Source organism: Rissa tridactyla, chromosome 20 (assembly GCF_028500815.1).
Source record: "Rissa tridactyla isolate bRisTri1 chromosome 20, bRisTri1.patW.cur.20221130, whole genome shotgun sequence".
Classification (NCBI taxonomy): Eukaryota; Metazoa; Chordata; class Aves; order Charadriiformes; family Laridae; genus Rissa; species Rissa tridactyla.
In genome coordinates this window covers 2,678,146-2,698,972 of record NC_071485.1, presented here as the reverse complement: position 1 = coordinate 2,698,972, position 20,827 = coordinate 2,678,146, and the positions used below count along the sequence as shown (strand labels likewise).

At 45.7% G+C, this 20,827-nt stretch overlaps 1 protein-coding gene across 1 annotated transcript in view; it reads left to right on the top strand.

Annotated features, from left to right (window-relative positions):
• Positions 1-20,827, top strand: part of ANTXR1 (ANTXR cell adhesion molecule 1) — a 115,903-nt gene that overhangs the window by 66,921 nt on the left and 28,155 nt on the right. Inside the window, exons 14-16 of the mRNA XM_054180828.1 lie at positions 4,973-5,014; positions 13,103-13,198; positions 13,700-13,867. Coding sequence (XP_054036803.1) covers positions 4,973-5,014; positions 13,103-13,198; positions 13,700-13,867 — 306 coding nt within the window. The remainder of the gene's footprint in view (positions 1-4,972; positions 5,015-13,102; positions 13,199-13,699; positions 13,868-20,827) is intronic.

The window sequence follows — 20,827 nt, the reverse complement described above, 5'->3', positions numbered from 1 at the left end:
GTGTGAGTTAGCTTTCCTATTGGGCTTCATTTACCTCTTACTAGGGTGTGCAGGAAGAGGAATGTATTGTATTGCAGATGAAGAAATAAGGACAGGCTTCTGTTTGTATTAGAAACTTTGAAGCATAGACCAAATCTCCAGGGATTTAAAGGGTACTTAAACACAGCAGATATGAAACAAATTAAAAGGAAATGTTCCTTTATCCGACTCATAACTAAACTATGAAACTCTATCACAGGACTTCGAGGAGGTCAAAACTATAAATACATAAGGAAAAAAAATAGATGGGTCAGATGTGTCATATTTAATGCTGTAAAAAAAACCCCAGCCCTGCCTATTAGGATAGCAAAAATACATATTCTGTATTTTCCAGAAGGTAAATAAGGACAAAAACTCTGCTCAGTTAAGTGCATGCTCCCTTCCCAAATTTTAGTCCTAGTTAGAGGTGATGTCCTTTCTTTCTTATTTTGTACTGTTTTCTCATGTTGCCCTCACTTTAAATGATGGTCTGTTCCATCTTAATGCAGATACACTTCACTGACAAGAAATAGATTGCCCCAACTTACCATATAGAACTCCAGGGAGCTGTATATGATAAGTGCTTGCTTGACACCGTAAACTGGTGGAGTTTTCTGGTCTCCCAAGATGGAAGACATCCTAGACACATTCCTGGAATATGCAAACTTTGGATTCAACATGTGCTTTCTTATGCCTGAATGGCTACAGGAATTTCGAGCAACAGAATACCAGGCCTCTCCAATGCTATTAAACTGCTAGGAGGTGGCTAATGGCGTTCCTCTGCTTTTACGCTGGGTTATTCATCAGAATCAGCTGCTTCTCCTTGCATCTGTGACATCAGGGTAGGTCAGCTAATGGAGACCTGTGTCTGTCAAATGCACGTTGAGATCTGTGATGAAAGGCAAGAGAAAGGCAAAGAATTGCTTTACTGTCCTGAATTTTCACAGCTAAGGGTGTAGAAGTGCTGACAACCACCCTTGAAATTCCTTCCTCTGCCGAGAAAACCCAATGGCCACCTCTCCATCCCACAGGCCTTTACTACTTGAAAACAAAAGACTGCATTGAAAGGTTTTTATAGCACGGCGATGATCTAGAAACCCTCAGGTATTCCTCACCTAGAGAGCAAATATGGTTGCTGAGCGATCATATTTTTCTTCTTTCAAACACAGGGACAGGAGATACAGCTTTGCAGCAGCAATCACAGAAATGGCTCGAGGTTATCAAAACAATTGCAGCACACATGAACAAACACTTCAGCCTTGCCAAGCTAAACGAGCCGAAGCATTTTGCTTGGCCAAGCGTGCTCCCAGCTGATTGTGTTCAGCAGGTCCATGTGTGTCATCTGGCAAGGCAGAGAGAAGGCGAGAGGTGCAGCCCAGAACAAAACGTGGCGGACTCGAGTCTTCTCTGCCAGTGTGGGCTGTATCCTCGCTGGGTTGCCTGTAATGGCATTTTCTTTCTTAAATTTGAGTAATTGTTTCTATTTGGGCAAAGCGAGCAGGTGTAAGGCACTGCTTTTCAGCTCAGGGACCCTGTTATTCCCACTTGGCGTTTGCTTTGCTCGCTTGCGTGAGGTGGCACAAAGATCCCATTTGCTTGACGGCCTCCGGAACCCCAGAGGGAGGGTCTTGTGCACATATGGCTGTGACTATAAGAATCTGAAAGGGAGAAGGAAAAGATTCGTACATTTTGTAGACCAGAACTTTCCAGACCTGGGCAGTGAGACAGAAAATGTATTTTTTTGTAAGGCTTAGACTTTGAGAATTCATACAGGCTCAAAGGCAAAGACTAAACTCTCCCCATCTCTGGACTTGTCCAAACTAACCAATCATCTATGTTGCCAACTTATGGGGTGTTCAGTTGCTCTTAGAAGTGTGTAGCACTTAAAAAGGGACAGAATGTCTTTTTTTTTTTTTTCTCCTCTTTGACTGTGATAGAAAAAACTTAATCTGTTTATAGGAATCAGTTAGTTTGTGTGTGCGTATGTTATGAGAAGGAATGCAAATGTACGAAAAACACAGCCATCTTTTCATTTCCAAGTCTGTAATCTCAAAAGTTTCTAGTGATACTGGCTGAGAAATTGTGTTTGAATGCTTAGCTGGACCAAATATGTTGGACAGATTATTCTGATGTTTCACGCCAATGCAAATGAGAGAAACTCCACTGAAACCCATGATGTTCCACCATAATAGTGTTAGAGGAGGGAATAAGACCACTTCCAGTAGGTATACTTTGGATCACATATCTGAAATTTCTCAACATCCAGTGGGTTTGGATTAGGGCTTTGGTTCAAAAGGAGGTCTGCTGACAGGCGTCACCCCTCACACCATCCAAAACATATCTGAAAACGTGGCTAGAAAAGTCTTCTGTGCATTTTGGTGCATTGTATACGCTTTGTCAGTTTTTATTGTGTCAAGAGACACATAAGAGATTATGTTCTCTCCATCTTAAACCAAGGAGCAGCGCTTGAGTAAACCGTGCTGATACCCACGGTTTCCTTTCCACAGAGCAGTACTCTGATGCAGACAACTTTTCATCCACTTTTCATCATCGAGGAAAGCACTGGTATCCCCCAGAGCTGCAAGCACGAGCTAGGAATTGCAAGTTGTGCAGAGATGGAAGCTGTATCAGATGCTCACCAGCTCTGCTGCTCAGCCTGAGCTCCTCTGGGGCATCTCCCTTCCTTTCTTCCTAATGTGGTCGGTGGCTTTACAGCCACAGCCTGAGCCATGGTTCTGCTGTGTCAGAACGACTGATGTTGTGAGCAGGGCAATGGGTGCACCTGCCACGCTCCTCAAATGTCATTTCATGCTTCCATGCTTAGGATATGGACCACGGCCAGGACATGGACCTGTTGGACCGGGTCCAGAGGGAGGCCATGAAGATGAACAGAGGGTTAGAGCCCCTCTGCTGTGAGGACAGGCTGAGAGAGTTGGGGGGGTTCAGCCTGGAGAAGAGAAGGCTCCGGGGAGACCTTGGAGCCCCTTCCAGCCCCTAAAGGGGCTCCAGGAAAGCTGGGGAGGGACTCTGGAGCAGGGAGGGGAGCCATGGGACGAGGGGGAAGGGTTTTACACTGACAGAGGGGAGATTGAGATGAGATCTGGGGAAGAAATTGTTTGCTGTGAGGGTGGTGAGCCCCTCGCCCAGGTTGCCCAGGGAAGCTGTGGCTGCCCCATCCCTGGAGGGGTTCAAGGCCAGGTTGGCCGGGGCTTGGAGCAACCTGGGCTGGTGGGAGGTGTCCCTGCCCAGGGCAGGGGGTGTGTGGAATTAGGTCATCTTTGAGGTCCCTTCCAACTCTAACCATTCTGTGATCCCACATGCGCTTTGTGCTTCTGTGCATATAAACAAAGATTCAATGTTGATTCCTAAAGCACAAAGATTCTTTAGGAGAAGTTCCCCATAGGGCACTGTAGGCCACCAAAAAAAAGCCCTGTTGCCCAAGAGCAGGTAGCGGCAGGGCTCTACAACCATCACTGCTCTGAGCTGAGATACAAACAAAGGACTGATCCAGCCCCGATCTCCTCCCTTGCCAGAGGCACGTGCTCTTCATTAATGGCCACATTGCATGACTCGGGGTTTGCAGAGGAAAATAAAAACAGTGAGCTCATCAGAGAAGGAAAAACACGAGTGAGAGGAATTGTTGTAAATATTTATATCTTCAGGGCCTTTAATGTGATTGTCATTTTCCCTTTCTGCACTTAAACAGCCAAGCTGTTATTGTGGGGGACTGTGATTTTTAATTTTTAAGCTTACACATCTGTACCCCATGCTGGGCAGCCTCTACACCTAATACCCAGTCCTGGGAGGAGCTGAGGATACTGGGCACTATCTCCACGGGCACTCCAGCACTCTTAAACCATCTGACTCATGGCCCGGTGTGTAAAGAAAGAGCTGCCTCATCCAGGTGGACTTAAAACTACTGGAGAAAACCCATTCCTGGGGCAATTGCATCGACGTTGCTGGCTGGATTCAATCTGTTGACTGCAATGGCTGTGCACTGGGGCGCGTCTTGTGTAAGGGAGAGAGATTTGACGTGCCTGTATGCAACTGCTTTCCCTTTGGAAGGCTTTCTGTTGCTTTTGGAGTGGAGGGCTGTGATAATAGCCAACTGCCTGCCGAACCCTAGATGCAAACTTTTTGCATGAAATAATAGCCTCACGCCTACATAAACTTAAATTGTTTCTATGGAGAATATCCTGGACCGGTCTAAAACCTCACCCTGCTTGCTTCATTACAGATCCTGGGAGAGCCTCAAATGTATATGTATTTTTATATATTTTTTTTTAAACTTATGAGAGTGAACTATATTAGCCTGATAATGTGAAAAGCATTTTTCATGAGAGCATGAGGTGACACAGCCTTTCAGAATGAAGTACGAGTCTGGGAGACAGAGGCTGGGGGTTTATGACTGCTTTGCAATGTCTCCAGGGCATTTTGCTCCACCTCGGTTTCACTTTTCCGTCTTTGTTCAGGCTGCAAATTATTTAAGGCAGGTTCTGGACACGTGTGCAGTGGCCAGTAGAAGGAGACGCTGATTTTAGCGTGGTTGTTCAGGTGAAACAGTGATTGCTATCAGTGTTGCTTAGAGCCAGCGCTGACTACGCCTCCTACGGGGGTTAGGAGGCTGGAGAATCAAGGACGTATGACTTTGCTGTTACCTCACCTAGGACAGGGGTCACCTAATGAGCAACATGAGTCTGGAGCTGTAATCAGGAAACGTCTATATGGCAGGGCTTTGGGACACCTCCTGTTTCCCCTCTTGCTCTCAGGGACGGTGACACCAGTAGCGCACGCAGCCACCCTGTAATCATGCAGTATTGCAGTGAAGTTCAGAGATGTTCGCAGTGGCATATCCTGGGTTTTTTGTTGTTTGGGATTTTCTTTAAGTGACATTTGAATTGTGCTAAAGAACAAAGTATGGATTTACTCTTCTGTTTCTCTTTGAATCTTCTAGATCATCAAAGAGCCCCCCCCACCTCCTGCAGAAGACAGCGAGGTGAGTAACACTGACAACCTGGTTTCCTCAATGTTTAGGACAAGATTTTGTTCAGTCTCCTCGCAAGAGTTCTGCTGCCTGGCAGAGTATGGACCTTTTAAACCTTTGTGCTCAGCTCTAGCCTTAAAGCTAAACCTAAAGTGGTTTAGCTAAACTGGGGGCTTTGTAGCTGATGTCTGCCACGTGTGTTTCACTGTGCTCACTTTGCTTTCTACAGAGGTAGAGATGTGCTTTTATTTATTTAGGAGTGACCGTAGGTCTATATATACAATACCTCCACGGAGCAGGTAGGGAAGGAGAACAGCGGCAGGCAGTACTTCCACTCGGTCAGAACAGCACGCCGGAGTTAGGCTGTGGTTCACAAAAAAGACAATTCTTAAGTGTATGTTTAACTTTGAAGTTAATGGAACCTAAACATGTGCTTAACTGCCTTCCTGGAACAGCACGGTAATGATTTTGATGGTTTAGCGTATACAGCAGATCTTGGCAGCTGAGCGGTAACTTACGATGCTGATCCCTTGGACTACGGTTGCTGTGAACACAGGCAGCCCCCAGTCTTTGCAATGTGTCCGAAGTCAGCGGGACATATTCTGAGCAGATGTAAAACCCCGGCAAAATCATCTTGGTATCAGAAGAGCTGCGCTAGCCAGGGAAGTTTTAATGCAGAGAAATGATAAAGCGACATTAAAACCTTCAGCTTAATTCTGCTTGCTCTTTTTAGATGAATCTAGCAACAAATGGTTTAAAGCGATGTCACCATTACTGAATTAGTAGATTGTCCCCAGAAATATGCCCTGTTTTTCATCTCTCTCTTCCTGTGTCCTGCTTTCAGCACGCAATGAGTCCCTTCTTTGCTTTCACTGTTTTGCACGTGGGATTTAATTGAAAAGTCACTGGGCTGTGTTCAGGGCGCATTGATGTCGATGGGAGTTTTTCCATTGACTTCACTGGGATTTGGATCAGTTCCTCTTAACTATGCAAGTAAGAGAAGACTTAGATCTGTGCTCAGAGTGATTTGGTTGGTTAGTTCGCCTTGCTTATTGCATCTGGAGACAAATTCATTGCCTGCTTCAGCTTGCAAATGGAAAAGCTTGCTGAAATGATCCTCTCTGTGGTCTCCGTACAGTCCGGCCCAGTGAGCGTTCTCTGTGCCAAGGCAGGCGGACGCCTTTAAGGCTCAGTCCTCTGCCACAATTCCGAGGTGGGATCCAACCTACCTTCTGCCTGCACTGAGCGCAGAGAAATAGTTGAGGGCAGCTGAAGCCAAGGCCAGTACTAGAACCTCCATCTTGGTGTCGCTTCAAAACAAGCCAGAGGCAAAACTCCAAATCTGAACGTTCCTGGACCCAAGGGATCCAGTGCTCCCCATGGCTCTATACACGGGCATCTGGCCTATTTTCCTAAGTAGACATTTCTGTGTAAACCCCCTAGCTTTGTTAGCTTCTATCCTCTTGAATGAAAAGGAAAATATTAACTTAAAATTGCACGTGCTCTGTTTTGCATCGCACATTCCTCCAAGCCAAAGGATTCAATTGCTGAAATTAATTGAAATACATCATTCTGGAATGCTGGCTCACTGGCCAAGGACTGGAAGGGGAAATTACATCTCTGTGCTAAGAGGGAAAGTGTGCTTCACATATAAGGGAGACTTTTATCAAACCAGTAAGTGCTGCAAAGCAGATCAGTTGCTGCAAAATAAACTAGTTATATTTGCCAGACCAGTTCTATTTACCTCAGGTTAAGTTTAGTTAAGCTGGTGTAAAGATATTTCTGGACTTGTTATATTTTCTCTTGGCCCTTACTCTGACAGAGAGGAACAGTCTGTGCAGTTCTTTGGATGTAAGAGTCCTCAATTCATCTGTCCGTTTCACAATTTCCCTTTAGCAATGTATTTGCCACTGGCTTTTTATTTTAAACTAACCTGGTCTTGTACTGTGGATAACGGGGGGTAAATCCTCCTCGTACAAAAGCAGAAGGTTGTTCTGCCTGCTCTCAGGCTTGATCCCTGTGGATGACAGCTTTAAACGCAGACTTGTCTGCGCTTTGGTTGTACCCAGAGGAGGGCCCTGCGCGGTGCTTGAAAAATCGCGTTCATCTTGTGCCTGTAGTTTACCTGCTTCCCCGTGAATGCAAGAGGAGAGCTGTGCAATCTTTTGGCTATTATTCGTACTGTTTCGGGACCCTGGGCTTGGGGAGGCTTTGGTTACAACAATGTGCCAGCATCGTAGGGACTGGGGCGGTGGTATCATTTCACACGTACTTTCCACCAGAGCACATCCCCCTAAGCTCAATACTCGGTTATCCTACAGCCATCTTACACGATTATACAACATCTTATACAATTAGCAGCCAAAGGTGTCTTAGCAAGGAAAATATAGTTTATACTGTTTAAGAAACCGTATAGCATCAGAGCAGCACTCAAAAATGAGTAAAGCTTGAAGCTATGACTTGTACTGTGCATTTTTTTCCCCGACAGAAGAGCTTCCCGCTAGTGGAAAAATAGCAGAAGTTCTGAAAAGATGCATTTTATTGGTGCCATTTACTCTTATAGAGCCTGGTCCACAGAACGGGATTGGCAGGAGTATGATGTTTTCACAGAAGGTTGGACACTCCAGATTTTCTACTTTGCTGAAAACAAATAGAAGGTGGAGTTGATATTCTGCAATCCAGTTTTTCTTAGTTGTTGCAGATAGCTTTCTCCCTTGCAGAAAACCTAGCAACTGCTCGTCTCCAGCGTGAAAGAGCGCTAATCCCTTAAGCAGCAGCGTTACAGTTGCAGTACGATTTTTTTCTTCTCCCAAAAAATCTTGGCAAAAAAAAAAGCTAAGAGGAATTCTTGCATCAGCAGATTTGGGAGCCGAGGCCCATATGTCTTTGCGTTGCAAGGAGAATGCATTATACTGTAACAATGAAGGGAAAGTAGCATTGCTGTCAAACCCGCCAAAGGTTTTATTGAACTCTGCTTTAAAGGCCTTTAGAGACATATTGGAGACACGCTCACTGTTGGTGAAGGAAATCATTATTGGCTAGAAACTTCCAATTAATTCATTCAGAAATTGCAAATGTCGTCAACTTACCGCTGTGCTCCTCAGAACAGCACGGGATCCTGGAGGAGGTTAAGCCCAGATGAAGGACAGATGGTTTTACTTACAGCCAGGAAAGACTGAGTTAATGCCAATCGGAAGAGGTGAATGCCTCGAGGAGCCAGTGAGCACCTTTCTGGCCTGTGATTAGTCATTGATGGTGGATCAAAACCACATTCTTCTACCTCCAGTGGACAGGAAGGCTTTTTCTATCCCTGCTGGAGGAAGACACAGCTGCTTTTATTCATGCGGCCCATCACCTTCAGGCTGGGCTTATTGGAATGTCTCTTACTGAACTCAGACCAGGAGCTTACCATGAGGCTGAAGCTGGCTCTCACTATAGTAACCCATCTTCTACATCAAACAACCCCAACCTGCAGGGCTCTGTAGCTTCCAACAATCTCCTGTGCACTCCCTGACCCCTGCCAGAGGTCTGCAGCTAGTCAGTCCCGTGGAAGGACAGACTCTGACTGCAGTCAAAGGGCATAAGCTGGAGCCCTCCGGAGTATACCCAAGGGGCACCCTCTCTTCTCATTGCTTCCTTGCCCTATAAACAGAGACTAGGCAATGCTAAAATACGCATCTGTATCTTCGTTTTCTGTCATGGCAGCACTTTCTCCTGCAGAAGGGATTCAGGGAGAGTTCCCTGAAATCTGGCAGAACCAGGCAGATTACCGGATGACCAGAGCGTGCCCTTTCCTCATCACTCAGACCCATTTTTTCCATGTTCTTCTATCACCCGAGTTCCGCAGTCACCCCTGGCATGGCACCAGAGCCAAGCCACCAACCAGCCTGTAATTGGATAATTCTTATGTCTGTTGTCGTCTTACCCACATACACCAAAGCAAGCACACACAAGAAAGTCGTGGAGAGAAAGGACCATTCAGCAGCACAGTCATGAGATGCTGAAGGTAATTATCACTGTCATGGGAGGCCAGCGTGAAAAGGAGGAATTTAACTCACTGCATGGCAGTTACTGTTAAGCCAACAGATGAAACCACCTGTTTGGCTTGAACCAGTTTGATTTTTGTGAACTAATCTCTTTCTCCCACCACTGAACATGCATAAGGCCAGAGAATGGCTAAGAGGGATTCACCTGCTTGGGGCGCTGCTTGCACCCTCACTTACTGGTGTTTATTAATCTTTTCCAAATTGTTTCCCCATCTCTTCCTGAAAAACCTTGCTGGGGAGGTAACAAAGTAAGCTCCAGAGAAAGGATCTGATAGAAGTTTTTTGTAGACACCAAGGCAGGAAATGTATTCTGTTATTCCTGAAATAAAGCCAGGTCACAGTGGTATGCCAGCTCTTTTCCTTCCCCTTTACTCCCCTTCTACAGTGAGCTGCGGAAATACAGGAGGAGGAGAAAAGGAACCTTTCAAGAGACAAGCATTTAGAAGAAAAAGATTTGGGATGTTTCTGGCAACAGATGAGGTGTAGGTATTACACCATGAAGGTGTAATAGCCAAATTTCATGTGAAATATCTAGACAGTCCCAGGAAAGCAAACTCTGTTAGCAGAGAGGCTGCGAAAGCTGGGTTTAATCACATCACAGTTGCAATGGGAGCACTAGTGTTAATTCCCATGACCTTATAAGACCTCACTTCATCTTCCCCATAGCTCAGTGTGTGAGCTAGAGAGTATGAATAACTCGACATTCTTTCTTCATCAAAACGGGGGCTCTCTTAAGCGTGCGCATGCACCACTTTGCGCTTGGAGGAGGTAACTTCAGGCAGGGCCTTTAAGAATCTATACCCTAGATAAACTAGGAGTTTCTGTGATCAGTACGACCAGCAAAGGCTGGTTTTCTAAGCATTTATGCCTTGAGGATAAGGTCGTATGTGAATTTTTTGGTGCCTCATGAGAGTTGAGCTCTTTCTTCAGCCTGCTCCTTAGTAGAGCACCAGAAGAGCATCTTAGGTGCTCTTGTGACCTGGGAGTGCTTTGTGACAACAGTTTGCAGGCTTGGGCCAGTGACAGGCAAAGTTACGAGAGAAACCAAGGCAATGTTCTTGCAAAACTGCTCAGGAACGATTAAGAGCAGGCAGAGTTTGTGCAGTTGCGATTTAGACGCCTAGCAGAGCATAATGTAACAAGCAAAACCTGCCGCAGCAGGGAGGAAATATTTCTTGAGAACCGAGCAAGGTGTCCTCAAAGTGTGGCAACGCCTCTGCGTCTGAGAGGTGGCCATGCAATTTGGAAATGAGCCTGGCCTTGGGAGAAAAAAAAGAGGCAGTAAGGGGCCAGGAGCCTTGAGGACAGTGTATTCACCTCCGTGCTTCCTCAGCTGTAAAATTCGATGGTAACATGTCTTAACTCGGAGGAATGATTGTCCCATGTCTTGCAGCGCCTGGTGCAGGCAGAGCTCTCTGTAAATGCTGAATTCTGACAAGATTCAGGCATTGCAGAGACAATTGTGAAAACAATTATAAGGGCAGGGAGAGGGGTCGGTTGTCCAAACTTTTTTTATATCTGGCCAAATTCAGTTTGAATTCTCGCCCTGAGTGGTTCAGATACGCCTAGCGGAGCCTGAATTATCCTCGCGTTACCCACAGATGAGGTTCCCTCAGGTCAGGGTCAAAGTATCCAGAGCCCGGCATGGACTCGGAGATAAACACGGATCGTTGTTTTCTGAAATCCAGCAGTTACGAATCTGGATCTCTGACCGTGAAATGTAGCTCTGTCCTGCTTCTTATTTTTTAAAAGAAACTCTAGCTCCATCTAAAGCAGATTTTGGGGGTGGAAAGATGCCAAGTTCTGTACAGTCAATTTCCACCATCCTTAAATGCACTTGAGTTTTCCGGGGTTGTTTTTTTATACTGCTGCTGTGTCAGAGCTGACATTCCTTATGCAGTTCTTCTTCAGGCAAAACCCCCATAGTAGCTAAGTGTAGAAAAATACGGGCGTAACTGAGTCAGGATGTGAGAATTCAGCCCTGTTTTACTGGCTCAGATCTTGTGAATGTGGCAGTGAGCTGGGATGCTGGACGCGGGGGTTGTGCGCTTCTTCCTTCTCGTTTTCCTGCGGTCTCCTACCCCGACCCCCGCGTTTCCAGTTGCTTTCCTCTGGCTACTCACGTGTGTTGTGAGCGTATTTGCCAAGTGTGTAGGACATCACTGGTGGGGCTGGTTGGGTTTTTTTTTGCTTGTGTTGCAAAACCTCCTGCGCCCTTCAAAACATGTAAACAGACTCATCCTGAAGGAAGCTTGTGACTCCTTTGTTTTTCAAGTGTCCGCTGTTGTCTTTTTGTGCGTGTGCTGTTTCTGTTGTTCTGGCAGAAACACTCCTGTCTTAGACTGAAGTGACTCGCAGGGCTTTTAAGGGCTTGTGGGGAAGATTTCCTAAACCTTGGTATTTCCTGTTGTGAGAAGTCCAGTCTGTGCTAAACTGAAGAGAGAGAGAAAGAGAATTGCTGAAGGAAAATATTTAGATGGCTCTGATTCCAATTTTTTAAAAAAGTCCTCATGGAAAACTTCATGCGGAGATATTAAGTTCTTAGGTTGCAGCAAAGAGCCTCAGCCGCTCTAACCAGGGAGAGAAAGAGGTCAGCTATGAAGGAGAGGAACCTTGTATTTATGACTCAATTGTTCACTCTTCCTTTAGATCAGAACAAATTTTGCAGCCGAATTTATTTGTATTTGGAAAAACAACAATGTTTTTGTTTGACATGAAAAGCATAGTTTGTCTTGGATTTTTTTCCCCCCGTTTTTTCAGTTTTCCTACTGGGGAGTTCAATTTCAAAGTATTTTTGGCTTTTCCAGTTTTGGAAGGCTCCTATGTTTTGGAGTTTTGCCAAATCTCTGTGAAAAATTAAAGAAAGAAAAAAGAGAGGGACCATTTTTCATTTCTCTCCACATTTTTCACAGGAAATACTTCACGTTTTTGATGAACTCTGCTTTTCTGCTTTGCCAGTTCACAGCCTGAACTGTAGAAATTAAAGGGAAAGGCACTATGTAGGTCAGAGCACATGTGGAGTTGTTATATAGTGCAACAAAGAATATGGAATGTATAGAACCTTAGCTAGACTCATTTTAAATAAACTTAAGGAGATTTTCTTGATTTGTTAATTTGGTGATATGTGAACATCATCGTGAAGGCCAGGGTTGTGGCCTGCACTACGTAAGGGTAGAACACATCCAATCTGTAGAGAGTTTAAGTCTCATTTCTCACACAGGGCCTGACTCCTGCTGGCATAGGCCCATGAAAATCACTGAAGCCACATGGACTTCCCCAGCAGAGGCAGAAGTTCGTTATAGGAGCTAATTCCATTCTTGTAACTTTTCCATTAGACTTTTCCATCCTATTACACTTGGCCAGCTCATCTCAAAACCCCTCATCTCTGTGTTGGGCATTCACGCTGGGGTTGTTTCCGAACATACTCCTAATTTGCCTTCACTCGGGAGCAAATTTGACCTGCTTGCTTTCTTGCTTTACCCCGATTCTGTCCAATTGGAACTACAGTGATTTATCTGGGCCCTGGAGGGTTCCTCCAGCATGTGGGGAGCCATGAGTCAGAGAACGCTCCTCAGAGCAGCTGTTCCCACCCTAATCGCAGTGAAGGGACGGGGAAGAGCTAAGTCCCTGCCGCTGTCACTGGTGGCTAGCATATCAGCCAGACTTGCAGCCAGAAGACCCCCGCTCTTGAGCTATGCTGGGTGCCATTTTGCTGGTTGCTGCAATGATTTTGCAACTTGGAAACAATTTACTTCCCTGAATTTGATGATGATGATGAAAGACAGAGTCTCCTTAAAAACTAAAAAGGAAAAAAAGGCAAGAGTCGCATTCCTGCTGGAGCTGGACTGTACCTTTCAAGTGGTGGTGGTGTTTATATCATGAAACATTTTCTTTTCATGAGTGTACATCCTCTGGAAAATAACCAGTGAGAGACCAGAACCTTGATTGCACTGGCTCTAGCGGGCTCAAAGGACCACCTGGCCTGTGACTGTTTATTCCTTTCCATCTCTAGTCGTGCTTCCTAACAGCGCAACCCCTTTCTTCTGTTTTGTAGGAGGAAGATGATGATGGCCTTCCAAAGAAGAAATGGCCAACAGTAGATGCCTCTTATTATGGTGGACGAGGAGTTGGCGGCATCAAACGAATGGAGGTAAATAGATACCAGTTCATGTATTAGAATATCTTATTTGTGAATTGAGCTGTGATATCCCCTGCAATTTACCCAAAAAGAAACTCAGGAGATAGGCACAGACTTCTTTAAGCTTTTTTGTCCATCTGAGGCCAGATTGTTGTTCTATAGGAATATTTGAAAGCCAAACATTCCTGAAGTCTGAGACCATCTTTTTCTTGTAGTACAGTAAGATCCTGGCCCATGCCTGGGATACAGGGGCAATGTTGCCATACAAATTACAAGGAAATCTTTTCAGTTTTTATGAAAACCTTCCTGACTCTCACATTTCTCATAAATCACAAAGGAGGAGAAGTTTAAGGTTTGAGCTCTAGTCTAGAAATAAGCTTTACAGCCTGTGGCTCGCTCTTCACCTTGGATTTGGACACTGGGTAAATACAAACGAGGGTCTAGTTATTACAGCAGGGATGTAACTCTTTACAGCAGCTACTGTGGTAATATGCCCTGATGCCATCTTTTCAGGTGCGCTGGGGAGAAAAGGGCTCCACAGAAGAAGGCGCTAAGCTAGAGAAAGCCAAGAATGCCAGAGTCAAGATGCCAGAACAGGAATACGAGTTCCCTGAACCCAGGAACCTTGCGAACAACATGCGCAGGCCTTCCTCTCCTCGGAAGTGGTACTCTCCAATCAAGGTAAGTCCAGCCCAGTGTTGTACTGCGTAGGATGTTTCCAGGAGATCTGTATTGTTTTCACGTCTCAGGCCAAGATGTAGAACTGTCCATAAACCTGTGATCTCAAGATGCTGCTGGAGTAGCTGTGCATGCGGGAGTCCCACTGAACGCCTGCCTGGGGAGGTGCTGTAGAGAGGAGCCACAGGGAGCAATGGGAATTTCCCACCAGATCGATGAGGTTTTGGGATTGCATTGCTTTCTTAGACCAGAATAGGATCCCGATCCTTTCCGGTGGTGCAGCTAGCTTCTGCGAAGTGCTTAGAGACTCGGCAGCACCTCCAAGGGCAGGCCCTTTAGTCCACACTGCGTATTCCCTAAGACATAGGGAATAAATAGCATCCTCTTTCTTTAGAAAGAAGGGAGAAAATAGGAAGAAAATTGCTGGTAAACCTCACCAGGGAGCGTTGTCCTCGGCAGATCGAGGATTGCAGCGCAGCAGATGGATGTCTGCCAGCAGGCGTGGGTCACAGGGCCAGGCTTGCTGCAGGGCAGCGTGCTGGCCCCGCAAGGAGGGGGTGCCCTGCAAGAAGTGTTTGGCTGAATCGGAGTGCCTCGGATGTGGAAGGTCAAATTCCCACTGATAACAGGTCGCATGCGATGCAAAGCTACGCAACAGTCGCTCACGGGAACTGGGAAGACTCTCCTTCTCTGCCATCTGTCCCAAGGGCAGGCAGCTGTTCCTCAGTTTGTCTTCACTAATGCAAATGGTTGGCAGCGTACAAAACGGAAAGGAGCAAGGAACTGAGTACTTCACTGCAGCGGAACTCTTCGTTGCACATGTGAATGTTTCTCTTGGATTAAAAGAAACAAACCACACAAAACAGATATCAGTTGCTTCTTCCAGGGCGTGGTATGAGGGCACTGCAATGTCAGAAAGCTGATCTTCTACATTCAGGACAAATTAAGGTGCCCTCAGGAAAGGAGGACAGCTTAACTGCTGTAGAACTACTCTAATGAAAAGGAAAAAAAAATAAATCCCTCACTCCTATTTCTCAGGTGGGACTCTGGGGAAATGCCAATAACCTTCTTGTCTCTTTTCAATCTGGGGCTATTTGTAGCAGCACTGTAGTTGTTTATCAGTCTCCAAAAAGACTGAATTCATATCCAAGTGCAAACTTGGCACCACGGGAGCTTCAATCTCATTGTGAAGAGTGGAGATGCTCATTAGGGTCTTAGACACCCTCTATAGGCAATGTATCTGCACATAGTCTGCAAAGAGGGTGTGCGTAGCACGTGTAGTAAACCTTTTGGTGTATAGAGCTTGCCTTGACATTTATGCTGGGGAACGGGGAAGGGCCTCACCGCTGGAAATTAGAGGTTTTATTCTGCTGTTTTCTTCCTCCCCAGTAGCAGTCAATCTAGTCAGACATATTCTGCTACCCGAGTTATTGCAATGCAGATACATTACACTGCAGTGCACCCAGCTTTCCCTCCGCTGTATCTTGTTACTGATCAGCTCCAAGCACTGGCCATAGGAATTTGGGTAAGTCACGTGTTTGGACTTTCCTCAGTCATTGATCTTGCAGCTGGTTCAAATCCAGTGATGGGAATGGCAAGGATGCACAAGGGAGGCAGAGTGGTTTCCAGAGTATATGGAAATGTGAGCCTCTTTGAAGATTTGGTCCAGTGCCCTCTCTCTTTTCCCCCTTAAAGATTATCATCTAATAAACATAATCTACCAACAAGTCATTTGCAATTGTGTTATAATGACTTCAACACGTCTTCATGAAGGTTATTCCTTCCCACAGTGGGACAGGTTAGAGAGTCAGCTGTTATCAGTCCAGGGTGGGGAACGCAGTAAGCTCCATCCCATGTAGCTACTCCTTTGTTCCTAAATGCATTGCATTGCCATATTGCATCAGTGCAAAGCATTTGTAAAACACACTTGTCCCATCCAGGAGGTTTTTCACTCCTGCTGTGTGCTCATGGAAATGACCTCATCCAGCTGAGAGACGCAGCTCAGTTGCTTTTTGCATGCTGCAGTCAGGAGGCTTCACAGCACACAAAGCTATACTCTAACCACCGAGGAGCTGACAAAAACACTGATTTTAGCACAAAGAGCCCTGAATTCGTGCTCAAGCAGCTGGAGTCCATGTGGGTACAACAACCTGAGATCACTACCTGAGAGCTGGGTCCTTTCCCATAGGAGGTACTGCTGAGTTTCTTCCCTCTTCCTTCACCAGTTCACACTGTTGGATCACAGCCTCAGAAGACTTGCAGTTAATTTTCAGGGTTTATTTGGCACGGTAGGAAGTGAGTTCTGAACAGAGGAGTCAAGTTTGTTGCAGATCTGTGTCCCACCTGGAAATTCTCCAAAGTTCAAGAGAGACTTGGAGGAAAGATTCAATGTATGTAGGGTTCGAGTTCAGTTCTGACTATGACTAGGAACAGCTTTTGCTTCGGAACAGCAAGAATTCAGTTATAAGGGGGCCTACAATATTAGGAGTATCTCATGGGTGATATATATTATTAATTCCTTCAGAAATATCTCTCTTATCTACCATTCCAATTGTACACAGTGTAAGGACAGTTCCAATCCAAGACCCCATATCCAAATACTTCCATACCTTTGGGGTGTTCCACATCTGGATAGTATTTAGCAGCCTGAATCTGTCTGTGGACAAGAATTTACCTAATTATGAGTTGCCACCACGCCCCTTATTGAACTGCACCCAAAAAGACAGTGTATGCAGATGGGACAGCTGTATCCAACACTTTCCTCATGTGTAATCATGAACACTCATCAAAACCAGAGGGGATCATTCCTATGAAGCAAGGTTCCTGCTATGACTCTCACTGTGCAGTAAGGAATTAGCAAAATTGGCAAAATTCATCAGCACGCTTGGCAGAAGATCTTGTCCTGAAGATCATAGAATTGTTAGGGTTGGAAGGGACCTTAAAGCTCATCTAGTTCCAACCCCCCTGCCATGGGCAGGGACACCTCCCACTAGATCAGGTTGCTCAGAGCCCCATCCAGCCTGGCCTTAAAAACTTCCAGGGATGGGGCTTCCACCACCTCTCTGGGCAACCTGTTCCAGTGTCTCACCACCCTCATGGTGAACAACTTCTTCCTAACATCCAGTCTGAATCGACCCATCTCTAGTTTTAATCCATCCCCTCTAGTCCTATCGTTACCCAACATCCTAAAAAGTCCCTCAACAGCTTTCTTGTAGGCCCCCTTAAGATCCTGGTAGGCCACAATAAGGTCTCCTCGGAGCCTTCTCTTCTCCAGACTGAACAACCCCACCTCTCTCAGTCTGTCCTCATAGGAGAGGTGCTCCAGCCCTCTGATCATCCTCGTGGCCCTTCTCTGGACACGTTCCAGCACATCCATATCTCTCTTGTAGTAGGGGCTCCAGAATTGGATGCAGTACTCCAGGTGGGGTCTCACGAGAGTGGAGTAGAGGGGGAGAATGACCTCCCTCGACCTGCTGGCCACGCTTCTCCTGATGCAGCCCAGGATACGATTGGCTTTCTGGGCAGCTAGTGCACTCTGACGGCTCATGTTGAGCCTCTCGTCTACCAGCACCAAGTCCTTTGAGCATATGAAGATGAACTTGCATTGTTTTCTTCAGGGAAGCGATCAGAGAGTCACAACAGGCAGAGGGAGGTGAGGAGGGACAGCGTGGTAGGTCATTGGGTCTGTACTCTCAGCCAAAGCAGGACTGCTAACTTGAAGCTGTTCTTCACTGCTTTTTCCAGTCTGGTTTTTAAAATAGCATAGAGGCGTCCACTACTTCTCAGGGGGGAATATTTCACAGACTACCAGACCTCACCCGTAGGAAACGTCTCCTGGTACTCATCTTAATTTTTCCCTTATCCCCATGCTCCAAGTGCACTGGGCTCCTTTGGTTAAAGCAGATGTTAAACTTCCACACACTCCACTGGACTGGTAGAAACACCTCTTTGGAAAGTAGGCGAATATGCATGTAACAAGCTACTTAAGTAAAAAAAAATCATTGGTAAAGGAGGAGGGCAAGGAATTAAATCTCAGAAACAGTGAATCAAGGTAGCTTGAATCTGACAAAGAGCCAGGAAATGCACATTTTCGGGCTAGTCATCTTGCTGGCCAACAGGCCTCCAGTTCTCCATGCAGCACAAGTGCCAGCCAGCCTTTACTTAGTGTTCTGCCTTTTGCCAGTTTATCTGATGGAGGTCTTTCTTCCCTCTTTGTTAGTCTTCCCAGAGTAACATCTATGAGGCAGGTAGACAGCTGAGAGTGGAGAGATCACTTTTTGAAATGCTCCAGGGATTTACTTGCTACCAAATGTGGCTACTGACACTTAACAGATTGTTGTTATTATTATTGTTATCATTCTTAATTGCTGCTGGTACTTCTTAGCGTGATGCCAACTGGATTATCCCGCTTTTAAAATATCATTTCAACAGTATGAAAGGCCAGTGAAAATAATCTAAGGAGAATGACAAGTCTGAAAACTTCTTAAGAAACTTAGCAAATCCTCAGTTCGTCTGACACAGGGGGAGGCAGCACAAAATGTACGTACAAGTAAAGGATCATAAAGGCCCGTGCCTTTTGTTTTAATTTGGTTCAGGACATGCTCCCTTGCTACAGCCAGCTGTGCAGCTCTGTAGGGTTTGGTTTGGTTAGCAGCTTTCCTCCTACCTTTATTTTTACCTCTGCTTTTATCTATCTATCTACCTAGCTTCCTCTCCTTTGTTCGTCCTCCCCAGAGCGTTTATAGTACTTGTTTGACTTGAAAAGGACCGCCATCAGGCTCTAAAAAGCAATGCAGAAAGGACCACAAGACAAGGCTGAACTCACTGTTCATCCACAAAAACTCACATGCAGGACCTGCCCCAAGGCTGAGGCTGAAGCAACAACTAGTGGTCTCAGAAAGAAACCTCAGGTGAATCCGAAGTGGAGGCTACTTAAGCATTTATTAAGCTGTGTGACCCTGGCACATTTTCTAGCCTTTGTGTCTTCTGTCTCTATTTACAAAGCTGACATGGCACAGCCTCCCTGCTAGAAGGGGCCCAAAGGCAGCTTGGATTTGTAGGCAGCTTACAAAACTGCCTCTGACACCACCAGATACCAGGTCTCAGGAGCGGTCTAGGTATCGGGTCGTTCACTAGAGCAGGGTCAATACAGTGCTGAATTAAACCATTAATGCAGCACGAGAATATATTCATGTTAAAGCAATGGCTAAAACTGTGCCCTCCTTCATTTGTCATCTGCTCTGATTGTTCCTTCTTTCTGGACTTCATATCTAGTAGGACTCAAAGCCTCCAGATCTTTTTTTTCTCCAAGTGACCTTGTGCTTCAACTGCGAAGGAGTTCCCAAACGCAGAGACACAGCCCATCCACTGGAGAGCACAGAAGTGTTTGTATTTCCAAGTGAATGCATTGCCATTTTCATTTCTTCAGGCAGCATCATCCTTTCCATGATCCACTTTCCCTCTCTTCCACCCAGGTGTCTCAGGCAGACCCTGAAGCTCCAGTCAGACTCCCAAAGATGGAGATCTTGGCTTTTCCCAAGAAAACTTGGTAGGCTCTTGGAAATTAGGACTAAAAAGGACTTTTTGTTCCATGGAAAGTTGTAATTTTCCCTCTGGTTTCCTAAGGAAAAATGGAAGAAAAAGGTATTTCTTTCTTAAGTTGTTGGAGGAGACAGGAGATCAAGAGCTGCAGCCACCTCTGATGTGGGGGGAAAGATGGATTGGGATAGACAGGGGTGGCTTCCCTTAGGTCTAGGAGGTTGTGCTGTCCAAATGCAGGAGAGTCTGACAGAGGAGTTTCTTGCTTCTTCCTTTGAAAATAACAGACTTTCCTGGCTCTCACCTTAGGAAGTCTTTTCCCCAGTATCCTGTGGAAACAAGATCTATGCAGTCATTCCGTGTGTCTGTCTCCACCCATGTATCCCTCCAACTCCCAAAGAAGCTTTGAACCATTGGCTTGACACACACACTGGTTGAGGAATACAGGTCTCAAAGAGGATTAGGACCCTAATGGTTTCTTGAAAAGGAAAGAGAAAGACTCTATGTCCCCATGAAAGGAGGAGTACGCGTTGAGTGCATCGAGGCTTTAATTAGATACCAGAGCACCAATGTCGCAGAAGGACCTGGCTGTCAGGAAGGTCTCACCCTCACACACACTGAAGTTCACGATCAGCCGTGAGAGCTAGGCTCTCGGAAAAGCAAGTTTCCTCACTGCTAGTGAAGCTACTTGCTCTTTTCCCACCACCACTGCAATATGCAGCTTAGCTTTCTATTTGCTTAATTTTGTCCTATGCTGGTTACGTGAAGCAATTCTGCTGTCATGGCATTTTTGTAGTCTTTATTCCCAGGAAGCAGGTAACCATCCTACATGAGTTTCTGAGTCCAGTCAGGGGTAGCTGGGTCTTCGGGTTTGATCTTCTCGACCGCAGGAAATAGTTTTGTACCAAGGGACAACTTTGCGCGTTCTCGCGGCAGCTTTTCTCCGTCTCTGCAGATACAATAAAGTTTACTGAATATTAGCAGCAGGGGTTTTGCTCATGGTGCCTGCTCTTTATACGATAGCATTTGTATCATCCAGAACAATACTAATGGAAACCTTAACAAATACTGTCTGTTGTTAACCCTCTCAAATTTTTACAAATCTCTGGGTATCGTGCACTTGACAGACCAAGGGTCAGATGAAGTTAATTTGAAGAGAGTTTGATAAATTAATCTTCAGCTTCTCTGTAGTCTTCCACTGAGCCAGCCAACGTGCTGTGCTTGTGTAAACCCTTCTGCAGATCTCCCAGAAGCTGAAACCATTTTGAAAGCGAAACCCCAGCCTATTAGAATATAGCAGAGAATCCTTCGGCGGCAGCAGATGTGCGTTTCACAGGAGATGATTCGGTGAATATTTCTACATTGCAGAGCCCTGTGCTGCTCCTTCTGGCCTCCTTCAGCTCATTTTGAAAATAACCGCAGGCT